At 36.3% G+C, this 13,545-nt stretch overlaps 1 protein-coding gene across 1 annotated transcript in view; it reads left to right on the top strand.

Moving 5' to 3' along the window:
- PHC3 (polyhomeotic homolog 3 (Drosophila)) overlaps window positions 1–13,164 on the top strand; it is a gene marked incomplete at its 5' end in the record, with an annotated part of 17,336 nt that extends 4,172 nt beyond the window's left edge. The window contains 7 exon segments of the mRNA XM_010287108.1: window positions 1–81; window positions 1,159–1,412; window positions 2,271–2,427; window positions 6,565–6,679; window positions 8,066–8,216; window positions 8,308–8,539; window positions 13,010–13,164. The exon segment at window positions 1–81 is cut by the window's left edge and continues 7 nt beyond it. Coding sequence (XP_010285410.1) covers window positions 1–81; window positions 1,159–1,412; window positions 2,271–2,427; window positions 6,565–6,679; window positions 8,066–8,216; window positions 8,308–8,539; window positions 13,010–13,164 — 1,145 coding nt within the window.
- Window positions 13,165–13,545: the final 381 nt, after the last annotated feature.

Here is a 13,545-nt window from a genome sequence, read left to right as displayed (position 1 = left end):
CCCCCCCCCCCCCCCCTTTGCCCCCCCCAGCCATAACCTTGGGGAATGGAGAGGCACTTAATTCAGAAGATCCTTTGTCAGGTAAGAGCATATGTCAAACAAAGGTAGTTGTTCTGCTTAGAAACTTCTACTAGTTATTGATGTTTTAAAATGGAAATCTGTGATTTTGATCTTTTCTATAATTTAGTGGTATCATTTTTTAAGTAAAAGAAAATATGAAATATATTAGAAACCCATGTGATAGAACAAATGATTCAGTCCCAAAGGTGTAGCTTATATATGTATTTGGATAAAATGTAGCATGGAAAATGCATATTTGAGCTCTTTAGCATATACTTTTATACTAAAATCTTAACAGGAGTGTCAATCTCCAGTTAATCTTTAGGTGATAGCTTGTGATATGGGCAAAATATGCTGACTGATCTGGTGTGAAGACTGATTTTGCAGAATCAGGGTCAGCAATCAGAAGTTATAGTTGGAATGGTTGACTAGACTGTATGATTCTTTTTGGCACCATTTTTTTAATGTGCCACCGTAAGGAGCTGTTCTAATGCAAAACGTACCAAGGAAAATTTTTTTTCTTCAGTGAATTGTAAGATATACATGCCTGTATCAGTTGTTGTCCTGCAGACTAATGTAATTTCCCCGATGTGCTAAATATACAAATATATACTCTATATATAATATAGTGTGTGTGTATATATATACTATACATATAACTGGGCACTTAGTGGCTTGCTGTTGTATATACTTGTGACCCTGCAGGTTACTGAGGCTCAAAGCATCCCTAAGAAAGAGAAAATAAATTCTTTCTTTAGAAATACCTCAGCTGCTGTCTTGAGAATCCAATGTTTGAAAATAGTGGTTTCTGCTTTTGACTTCTGTATTTGTGTAGGTAATTAGTGGCAAGTTATGCTTATAGTTAGTAGGTACTGAGTAAAGGAAGATGTTTACATGAGAACTGTTCGTTTGTGGAGTAGTCTGTCAAGGAAGACTATATTGCTTTGAAGGTAAAAATCTATAAACCATAGGGAAAGGCCTGTGTTACAGGTTGATTGGTGCAGAGCTGTGTCTGTTTATCACCTCTTATTTCTAGAATTCTGAGCCAACAGTTGGACATAAGTGATAAAAATATAACATACTTTGTTATTTTTTCAGAACATGGGGGACTACCTTCAGTGACATCATCAGTCAGTGCCTCAGTAATTAAATCTCCATCTGATCCTTCACATGCCTCTATTCCACCGCCACCTCTTTTGCTTCCAGCAGCAACAACAAGAAGCAACAGCACATCAATGCCCAATAGCATTCCTAGCCTAGAAAATAAACCTCCGCAGGCAATTGTTAAACCACAGATCCTGACCCATGTTATTGAAGGCTTTGTGATTCAGGAGGGGTTAGAGCCGTTCCCTGTAAGTGTAAAAGTTGCTATGAGATTTTTGCTACTAATAAGCAAACTATTTTTAAGGATGATGTTATTTGTGGCTAGTAGCTATTTAAATCTTGAATAATTTTTCAAATGTTGGTTTTGACCTTTTTTCCCTCTGATTGGTAACCTGTTTCTTACAGCACTTCAGTATACTCGTATACTGTTGGTATTGTCTTATGTATATAATCGGAATTCATGCTACTGTTCGGCTTGCCAGGGTCACTGGATGACAGGGTACTAAATGAAAGCAGAGACACAGTTGAGTAGACAGGCTATATCCAGAGATAACTACAGAGAGTGATTTTAGGCTACCGTTTGCAATAATTTTGGTTTACATTTGTCTGTCTCCTAGATACCTCAATTTAAGTGATATCTTAATTTAAACCTTTCAGATGAGTCTGTGTTAAAATTCTAAAATGTTAAAATTTTGTTGTTTAAAGCACTGGTAAGCCCCTTACTGAGCTTGGTGTGATTGGTACTGTGTCTGGTAAGAATTACTGTTGAAAATTTTAAATCCACAAATGGACAGTTTAAAACCTATAAGCCTGCCTGCCTTGTTAACTAATTTAATGTGTGTCTCATTTTGCCATTCCTTCATTTCTCTAGAAATAATGTGTTTCTTCCTTTGTAAAACGTAATTGTAAACTCTGCAGAGCAGGAGTGAGTCTTTGTATTTGTTTGAGAAATGGTACTTAGAGCTTTGGCACTATATAATAATGATTTATTGACACGGAATAGAAACTGTAATTCTAGTCTCAGTTACAACTGCTAAGTCGCAAATAACTATTTTCAGTTATTTATTGTTCAGTTAATCACTGTTGCTTTGCTTTTATTGCAATAGGTAAGTCGTTCATCTTTGCTGGTAGAACAGCCTGCAGAAAAAAGATTGCTAGTGGAGGGTCAAATCATGAGTGTTGTATGTGTTGAATCAGACTTGCAGAATACAAAACATGCAGACAACTCATCGGACACAGAGATAGACGATATGATTGCAGAAGGTTTGTAGTTTTTGTTTACATATCCATTTTTTCCCCCTCAGTTCTGTATGTGTTACAGAATCCCATCCCATCTGTACTTCTGGAATCTTTCTCCAGTCTTTACACTATCTCTAACAGAAACTATTTTTAAATGGTTTTTACTAGCTTCACATCGTAACAGCAGTTGCTGTAGATGCACACGAACGTCAAGAAACTATGCATTTGTCGTTAGAATACAGTGGTCCCTGGCACAACTCGGGAGCTAAGTTGAGTTCCCCATGCAGTATCCGACATAATCATCATTATGGATTTTTTAGAACTCAGCAATCAACTATTTTGGATGTGTTACACCACTTTTACTGTTTGAGCCCGAATGTAGGTAGCCTCATGAGTGTTATGAAATGGAAATTAAACCATGGCCTGGCCCAGAAAAGCCAAGTTACTCTTTAACTCACATTTTTTATAAATTCATCCAAGATTTGAAAATCCAGAATTTTTCAGCTGCCTCTGGATTTTCTCTTCCACAGCTTCAGCAATTGCACAGAAGCTCATTTTGGTGATCTGTTTAAATTTGTCATAATGCAACTCTTAGTTTCATTCTCTTAAAGTAGCTCTTTTCCCTCTTTCGTATCAAAACCGTAGTGAGCAGGGTAAGAAGGAACAAATACAATGCCTGCTACTGCCACAGGTCTGCATCGGGGAATTGGCTGGAAAAAGTCAGGACAGTGTGTCCTGAGCAGTAGCAAGTGTCACCGTAGCTGTGCTTCCACTAATTCCTACTCCAGGCATTGTAAATTGTTACTTAATTAAAACAGTCCATCCCCCTGATCTTTCCTCACAGGAACTTTCAAGATAGCAACACCAATGGCAGTTCGTTAGTTACTGTGGTTTCTGCGTTGGTGAATGGTACTGAAGTGCGATAGGGAAGTTGTCTGCATCCGTCGTGTATCCCAGCAAACAAATTAGCTCAACATTCAGTCTTTTAAATTATTAGATTCTGATACATTATTTTTTACAGCAATTATTTATATCCATTACTGCTTATAAGTGTATTGGGTCAAGACCCAAGTCAAGGATTGCAGACAACGTAAAAAGCTTGCTTTAGAAAGCATTCTGAATTCAAGAAGAGTATTTGTTGGTAGTGAAGTCAAGTAAACATGGTTGGAATTTTTGCTTACAGATGATTTATTTTACTGGTCAGGCAATATGTATTTCTGCTTAAAATTGAGAGTATATTTTTACTTGTAGCAGTGATTTTTAGTAGGAACTGGTTTAGCTTGGAAGCACATCACTGAAAGGAAATATCAATGGGTTGCAGTCCTCTGACATGTTGATATAACACCTGTGCAAAGAAGTCAGAAACTGTGGAAACAGTACCTGAAAATAAAACATAAAACAGGAGTTCCTAAATTAGGGCTGATTATATGATTGCATTTACTAGTATATCTCAGTATAGCCCAGAGCCTTTCTTCATTTTGCACTAACAGCCTAGTTTAGACCTTGGCAGATATTTGAAGTGCTTTGATTTGTAACTGTAACTTTCTTTTGATTACATTGTAATTAAGTTGTCTACACGGAAAAATGAAGAAACCATTTTTGCAGAGTCCCATTTTTTACATATACAATATTATATTGTAAAATAATGTGAGGCCCATACCTTATTCTTCACAAACTGTCACATAAGCATGGCAGACCAAATTTTAGAAGGCAAGCATGGGGCATATTAATAGTGGAGGGTTGCAGCGTGACTGGAAGTTTTCTGAAACTTTGTTTCATTTAATTTAAAGTTGCTGTTGGTTTTTTTTTGTATTGTCTCCCGGTGAGGGTTTCCATTTAACCAGTTCTTTGAGAGGGAAGTCCAGTGACATGAGAGCATCAAGCATAAGAGGCTTTAGAAAAAAAAAAAAGGTCATCGGGTAAATTGTATGACTTGTTTGGCATTTTTTGGTTATTTTACAGCTCAGTTACACTGTTACTGGAGTTACACTACTTTTCTACACACAAAATGAGACTTTCAGTGTGCTTAGTAAATTGCTATTAAATTTGCTTTCTTGATCACAAGTACAGCTTTTTTGTAATACCTTGTTTCACGCAATATATTTCCAACAAAATAAACTTGTTGCCATCTAGTGTATCTTCTAGAATACGTGAAGCTCTGTTTGCAATAGTTATTTTGCCCTTGATTTGTTACATTAGATGTTAATTCACTTTTTAATAGCATTCCCTAAGAACTTTTCAATATTAACACTACGTTGTTTCTCAGATTTCAAACAGCTTGTTGGTGGTTTTATGGAATTACTCAAACATTTGTGTTTTTGCTTTTAGTTGTTGTTCCCCACAGCTGGTGTTAGGTTTATGTACACAGTGTGCAACTACTCATTAGATAAGCTAGTAGGAAACATCCAGCATTGAGACACATCTCCATATGCAGAAGTTGAGCAAAGGAGATTTTCTGATACTAAACCACGGTATGATTACATGTACAGTAGAAACTAATATGCAAAAGAAAAGGCTTATAGCATCAACTTTCACTGCACAGTGTTGTCATTTTTTCCACATAGCATGGCCTGGATTGAGAGTGAGGTTTTTTTATAGAGTGATTTATTTGAAGGATGCATCTCTGGTATTTAACTTCAGTTGCACAGTTGGTCAGATTTGGTGTGTTTCCAATTTCCAGTTTTTACTTCCTGTGTGATACCAACTTATTAAATTGGAGACTTGCAATATGATCATTTTCAGTCTGACACTGCTAGAGGTCAGTAATGTCTTTGAGTCCTGATACATTAGATATGTTATTCAAATACCCTCTTCAGTATTTTCAGCTCTTTCCTGCACTGGTGCTTTTTTGTTACCTTGTTAGTACAAAGGTTAGCGTTAGCAAGCAGTTTAGTAAGTTAACATCACTATATCAGACATTTACAAATTCATAGTTAAAATCTTTCAATTAAACTTTGATACCTGCATTTGCATCAGGTGGCATCAGAGCTTAACAAAGACTTTAGAACAAAAAGCTGCTTTGCAATTTTTGCAACTAATGTAAAATTAAAAGTACAAATGTGGAAGGTGAATAGCAAGAGGCAAAGTATATGAAATAGTGATGTGGGTAAATTAGAAACATGGGAGAAATGTATGTTTGTTTAGTCCTCTGAACTTCTGAGCAATGCATTTTGTCTGTGATTGCAGCCATGTGGCATGCAGTTCTTTTACTTAACCTGAATGACCACAAAATGTTACATTTCAGTTTGTGCCAGTTTCACTCCTTCGCTCCTTAGGATGTATTTCACAGATGGTGCATGGGGACAAGGGTGGGGTTTTTTCCAAGCCAGAATTCAAGTTAGTTTGCAGATATGGTGCCATTATTCTAAACTATGTACAAACCATGCTCTATGCACGAAATATGCTTCTAGCAGAAGAGAGGATAGACTTTCAGCATGTGATGTTTATGCTGACTTGTTGCCTTGTACTGCCTTCTTCTGTGCTTTTCTGTTTTTTCTTTCCCTGATGCTTCTCTCAGCTGGTTGTTTGAGTTCTTAACAAGGAGCAGGAAAAGTGCTTCCTCATCTTGCCAATAACAGAAAAATATTCTGTAACAGTAGACTGTAAATCGGCAGATGCTATAATCCTTTTCTTTCTTATATGCAGCTTGTCTTTTTCATAGATAAGATTCAATGTGTTACTTGCTTTCAGAAGCGACTTTGGGTGTAGCAGTTGCTTATTCAAGCAAAGTATTTTAAAAGGTTAATGCATTATGTCATTACAGGAGAGCTTGAATTTAGACCATGGAATGCCCGGTTCTCATAATGAACTCCTTATAAGCAATTTATGAAAACTGTAACACTTCTTTTTAATCTTTTTAATTGTTTGCTATGTTTGAGGGCATACTTGCTCATGGATGGCTTGAAATTTAACAAAAAAGCTGATTAAGTTCATTGAGTAACTTAACTGAAGGTTCTGTAAGGTTCAGTTTGCTCAAGATCTTTTCTATATAGAGGGAAAACTACGGCTTGCTTAGTTTTGCATAATTTTCTGTTAATCAAAGTATTTAATTAAATGTGTTAGAAATTTGAAAATCTTCTACCTACCTGCTTGAGATGAGAAATTTGAACATCATTTTGTATCATTGAATCCGACTTCTTTATGCCTCACTCTTTCCTTCAGAGGGACTGGATGAAATTGAAAATGATCTTCTGAAGTGTGAATTTTGTGGGAAAATGGGATATTCTGATAAGTTTCTACGGTCAAAAAGATTCTGCTCTACATCTTGTGCCAAAAGGTATCCGCATCTAGTTATTGCTTATCATTATTTGGTTAATGGAATAGCAGGAAAATAGTATCTGATGTTGAAAAATAAAGAAACCGTAAAATATGACTGCCTTCTACCTGAATTTGCAGAGTATATGGGTACAAAGGACTATGGTAGATTATAATATATTTCAAGAAGATAGACAAAGGGAATTATAGTAAAATCGGACCTCTTTCCAGAGGGTGCTGCGAATGTTGTTGGGCTTGTGGGAAGGTAATGGGTATCATGGAAGAGAAATCCATTAAGGGTTACTAAGTGTTTGGAAATTGCTGCAGAGGTTCATGGGCCACAAATGGTTATACATCCCTCATATTCCTATTGTCTTCTCCTTGATGTTGGGCAATGTCAGAGAAAGAATGCTGGGCTAGGTGGGCTTTCTTAGAGTTTTGTGTGATGCTAGGGAAAAAACCCCACTGAATTAATCTTGACATAATTGAAATGCTGCATAGACAAAAAATATTCATAAATGTTTTTAGCAACGGTGTAAAAAGTCTTTATTTGCACAAAGTAAAATAGAAATATCCATAAACATAAATAATTTAGTGTTTTCTAAGCTTCTCCTTTCTTGAAAGTAGTGATGCTGTTTGCTTGTACATGGTTGGTAGAGGAAAACAGCTAGTTTCTGTTTCTCTTTGGGTTTAGTATGCTGCTTTTATTTTGTTTTGGTTAAGAGAGGAAGAATTCATAGTCAACATCTGAATGTAAAATCTTCCATCATTACAGCTGGAGAATTGATATTTAATCCCAGATGGTTTAGCAATGGGGAAATTAGAAATCCATTTCTAATCTCCACTTAGTTCTTTTTTTGCATCAGTGTGCCTTGAGACCACCTTTCTCTTATGTCTGCTGCTTTTTTCATCCCCAGTGCGAGACATTTCCATTTTAAGTAGTTGGAATGTATATGTTTGATTCGGTACTTGTTGGGACATTACTAGTGAAATAATCTTTAAGAACGGCCTTTTGCCTCCATCCTCCTTTGACTGGGTGTCAGCTAGGTAGAGAAAATGGAAGCAAAAGATACAATGTGACTTTAGGCTTTTAGTGGACATTTTAGAGAAGCAGGATTGGACTATGTGATAAAATGCAAAGGTATTTCTATCATGGAAAATCTTTAAGAATGGGAAAGACTGATATCTTCCAGGGATGATTGAGATGTATTTGATCTTGCATCAAGACAAGGGGTTTGAGCAAATGGCCTCCGATAAACCTTTCTCTTATATTTCTGTGACACCTGTTGTGGTTGTTGTCTTTGATTAGGCAGCATTCCTGTAGACGGCAATGTAATTTTATTGTTACTTGACTGAATACAGTCCAAAAAACTATTAGTGTATTATTGAATGTATCTTAATTCTTTAGGCACAGCCTTAGTTGCACTAAGAAATTTGGGCTGTTTACATCAGACAAGACCAGTCGCTGGAATCGGAAATCAGATAGCCAAAGTCTTGGGCGACGCGGGCGTCGACCGAGTGGCCCTGATGGGGCGTCACGAGATCATTTTCTTAGACAGGTCTGTGGAATATTTGCTTAAAACTATGACATTGTTTTGGGAATTACAAATAAAATATAATACTGTAGTGTATTTGTACTACATTTTCCAGCTTCCAATTACTTATCCATCTGCAGAAGAAGATATGGCTTCTCATGAAGATGCCGTTCCAACTGCCATGACCACCCGTCTGCGAAGACAGAGTGAAAGAGAAAGAGAACGTGAACTTAGGGAACTAAGAATTAGGAAAATGCCAGAGAGCATTGACTTGTTACCAGTGGTGCAAGCTGACCCATCAGTATGGACCGTTGATGAAGTTTGGGCCTTCATACATTCTTTGCCTGGTATGTGCAATAACTTGCTCCATTTTTTTTAACAGTAAAGCTCTTTGCTTTTTAGCATTGGTGTGATGAGGAGGTGGTGTGGTAACAGCACTAGTGTACTCGGTGATAGAAACTTGAATATGATTTATTTCCTCTTGCTTGTTCCTTCAGCACAAATCACGTGTTGATAGCACTAGTCCCACTTCTGCTATTGCACCCCCGCTGATGGAGATTAGAGCAGCTCCTCCCTTCAGTCTGACTTCTCTCAAGAGGTCAGTAGAAAGATCAGACCCACTTCCTCTGTTTTACATTTCTTTCTTCTCTTCCCTTCTTACTTGCTGCGTATTCAGTAGAAGCAGCAAGAAGGGAGTTATTTTCCTTTATACAAACGAAAAATTTGAAAGACCTGTCATCATATGTCATTAAAGAAGAATAAGAAATTTTATTCTATAAAGCTAAATTTTGGTTTGCATAGCTTTGCTCAGTAACTGAAATACAGAGAACTTCTGCATACAGACTCTGCATACTGCTAGACTGTTCTCAGAAAACAAAATCTTTTTTCTCCTTATTTACAAACTTTTTCTTTAGCTCAATATTCACAGTTACCTTTATATCTTCTTCATGTTATTTGACATTTATTTATTGTTTCCTAACTGTCATAAACTTTCAAGTTTCTCTCCTCTCTCTTTCCCGAGGATGCCATTCTATCTGATCATACAGTGTAATCCTTCCAGGTAACAAGACAGGTCTCCATAATACCAGTCGTACAAGAATTTTTATTGCTTACCCGTGTAACTCACATGTCAAAACACTGAAACCCAGTTTAAGTTTTTTCCTAATTTTCTATTTTAGAAATGCTAAACCATTTCCATTGGGCTAATAATGTGTAAGGAATGTATCTTCATTGCTAAGTCATACACACAGGTTTTGACAGTTAATCTTTTATCTTTGCCTACTGGTCAGGCAAAGAATTGAGTAAGGGATGTCTTAAATTGGCAAAAGTCATCTTTCAGTACCTTTCTTCTGCTGGTTTATAAATTGCAATTCAGTTACACCATCTGCTTCTGGGAACCTGCAGTGATGTCTCTAAAAACAAGCAAAGCTCCTTAGGTTTAAGACATGGTCATTCATATTTCTGTACTTCAGCTGTGTTATTGGAATCTGACCATATCGCTGCTGTTTTGAGTTACTGTTTTTATAGATTTGAGGCTCTGGTTAATTCAATAACTTCCTGATCCTAGGTTCTGCAAAAGAATAAACGATAGCTTCTGTCCTAGAAAACTTGCAGTACCACATAGACACAATTCACTTGCAAGTATGAAAACAAAAATATTATTCTTAAAATGTGGTTTCCATTTTGAAACCATTCCTTGTAGAATATTTCACCAGCTGCTAGATCTGGATTTTTTTGTATTCTATAAGCAAGGTAATCTTTGATTTTAAGCAAACTTTATATTTTTCTGCATTTAGTGAAAATGTATTATAATTACTCATTCCCATCCATATTAAGGCCTTGTATCACAATTACTTTTTAAAAAAAAGTTCAATAGGTATTTAAAATGATATTCACAACCTGACAGAATTTTTATCCTTCATATTTTTTGGCAATTTTGGGGTTTATTCTGTTCAATATATTCTCAAGCCACTCTCTTGAAAAAACATGTTTTCAATGCCATCACAGTTGAATAATACAAGGAATAATATAATTGACTTTCATTATGCTATTTTGCAATATATACTTGGTGCAGTCCATGCGGACCATCTGCATGTTGTAGGAGATTGTGATTTGTCAGCTTTCCATAAACATTAGGGACATCTGTTTTGATTCAGCTTTCTACATAGAGTCTGTAGCTGAGCTCTAACTGTGGAGTCAAATGTCCTTGTCAGGCTTTCCCTGAATCCCTCTGGAGTCTTTTGAAGAAATGAAGATGGTAGGACACTTCCACTGTTACTTATTTCTTTTGGGGGGAAAAGACAGCAACAGTTTGAGACCCAGCAGAGTTGTTCCTCCTTTCTTTCTTCAGCTGCAAGATTAATGGTCTTTCACCCACTTCCCATCCCTTTTTTTTAAGCAAAGTTATTACACAACAACCTATTGCGAAAGTGCTTAAGAATAACCAAATGTGCTTGGATGAGGGACCTGAAATACATCAACTTTCATCCTTTGCTTTTCCAAAATTACTTTGAGAAAAGGTATTTTAGAAAAAGTTGCATGGAAATGCTTCATGTCCTACTTAAAAAAAAAAGCCTGCAACAACCACCAGTTATCTATTTCAATAGGACCACTTTTGTTCCTAAATGTAAAACCTTGATCTCTTGATCTGTCAGATGCTTTGTAAATGCTGTGGTCTGACAATCATGTTGAGGTCTCAAGTCAGACATACAGTGATACCTTTCACAGAAATACTTAGTACTTGACTTACAGACATTTTTTCTGTTGTCAACATGTAAATAAGAACCTTTGTGATGATGTTAGAGCTCTTAAATCCTCCTGAGAATGGTGAGTTGTCTTAGGATTTTTCTTCATGTTACTGGCTGCATTATCTTCACTTGGTAGCTGGAATGGGCAGCACCATTCCAGGACCTCTCTGACAACTCTGGGCTCCTGAAGAATGTTCTGTTATTGATTGTGGCACAGTTTGTAGCTGGGCTGCATCACTGTACCAGAAATATTAAAAGTAAATGTTATGGAATGCATGCAAGCACTAAAACACGTTAATGGCTTTAGTGGCTATATAAATACTATTTGTGACAAACTAATTTGTTTTTTTCTCCAAAAGATGCCACTTTTAATTTCTTGTTACAATAAATAATGCCCAAGAACTGGGTATTTATCATGTATTAAAGTTGCATTGTTTTAAATGCTATGCAAAATAGTCCTTAGTCTTGATTAAAAGTTAGACAGCTGCTACAGAGTCACTGTTTTACTTTTGGGATTGTAGTTTATAGAGTTGTAACCTAAACAGCAGAGGTTTATCCTGAAACCAGAGGCTACAATAAAATTCCGTAAGATGACCTTACTCTTTTCAAATTATCTTTTAATCTTTTCCTTTACTTAACAAAGTGGCAGCTAATTGTTACGTAAGGTCTGTTTAACAAATTGTTAAGAAAAAAAATAGTGCTTCATTCTTCGTGAAAAGCTAACCTTTTCCAACCTTTAATGTTATGACCACTACACAGTAACAATCAAATGAATTAAGGTTTGGATGTCAATACTTCCTTCCACATTTCCTTTCTATTTGTCTTTTACACATTTGTAAATCCATCAAGAAATTAGACTGTATTCTTCATAGAATTTAAATCCGAACACATGAGAGGACATGAAATTAGCCAGTTGCTCTCATCCAGGGTGGTAAAGGAGTTCTTCACAGTATTTTCATATCTCTAATAATATAACTTTAGAAAAGGGGAAAATATAACAATGCCAAAAAACAGGCTTAACCAAGGAATAATTAAAAGCAGGAGTGGAAGGTGGAGCACAAATTAAAATGTGTCTGAAAGGCTCTGAGACAGATGGAGAGACCACTGATTGAGAACATAAATATATAAAAAACACAAAAAAACATGGCTATGGGGAAAGAAGCTTCAAATAAACAACTGACAATGAGGGCTCTTATTCATTTTGTTAGAAGACATTTGTTCGTATAACAGAGCTGCCACACAACCAGGCATAACTGACTATTTCTGCTTAACAGATGTCCAGAACATCTTTTGAGGAACCTTTTGTTTCCACAGTGCTCTTCAAGTGGAAAGGGCCCCTCAGTTACTTGGGACAGTCCAACCCATGAAAAGTCCCCTTTCTTACGTTGTAGGCCTTACTAACCTGAGGCTGTGTTATTTCATGTTCAGAAAAAGAGTTTATCATTAAAAAAAAAAATCTAGCTTAAAGTTGTACTTGTCAAGTGACTTATTGCTGTGTATAGAATATTCACTCAGGTAACTGATGATAAATGTTTTTGTGAGACAGTTATGCTAAAGCCTATAAATCAAAATTCTGTTTACTTAACCCACTGGTGGTAACACACAGATGGAATTAACACCTTTTGGAAGTTGTAGGTAAGTGAATTTTCTCACTGAGTTGTACATAGCAGTAGAATATGCACATCTTTTTATTGCTGGAAAGAACCCGCTTGAATTATGCTCTTACTTAATTGATATTTCTGTGCTATTTTGCCAGTCTCTTCCAATTGCAAGATCATGGTAATTGTTCCTCTTAATGAAATGAGAAAGCTGTCTTTGCTAGGAGTGGAAATTTCCAATGAGTAATCTTCCAGTAGTTACAGTGTGATTAGAAGCTGTAGTAAAAATTACTTTCAGATTATCTCACAAGTTCCCATCATATTATTGAACTCTTGCATATACCTTAGGTTCTACAAGCTAAAGGGATGAGCACTGGAAATTGTGTAACCGAAAAGCTCTAGTGTGGACAGGGTCATTGTATCTAAGAATGCACATTTCTAACCAGTAATTCTTTTTTCTTTTGCCTTGTAGGTTGTCAAGATATTGCAGATGAATTTAGAGCACAAGAAATTGATGGACAAGCTCTCCTTTTGTTGAAGGAGGATCACCTTATGAGTGCAATGAATATTAAGCTTGGACCTGCATTGAAAATCTGTGCACGTATCAATTCATTGAAAGAATCCTAAGGGGTGAATGTGAAGGTTTAAACAACAGCTTCTCAGTGACAGAACCGACAGTAATATGCCAACACCTTCACTGTGGCATGAGTGTTACTGTGATGTTTTGTTAAATATATGGGGTTTTCCCCACATAAAGACTTAAAAATGTTCCTTTGATTATACCAGGTAGTCCTCTTTAGTTTCTGACAATTAACAGGTTCATGGTAAAGCCTGAGTAATACTTTGAGTTGAAGTGGGAGTTCATGGGGAAAAAATGAAGTGAAATATGCTGTGATAGGTTAAATATTCCCCAACATGTACTTTATCTTACAAGTTTAATATTAACACCCCAGTACCCCCCCAATCTAAACACCATTTAAATTGTGTTGCTTTATTCTGAAAGATTTC

Source organism: Phaethon lepturus, unplaced genomic scaffold (genome assembly GCF_000687285.1).
Source record: "Phaethon lepturus isolate BGI_N335 unplaced genomic scaffold, ASM68728v1 scaffold50615, whole genome shotgun sequence".
Lineage (NCBI taxonomy): Eukaryota > Metazoa > Chordata > Aves > Phaethontiformes > Phaethontidae > Phaethon > Phaethon lepturus.
The sequence above is the reverse complement of the archived record's forward strand: the minus strand, read 5'-3'. Positions and strand labels throughout refer to the sequence as shown.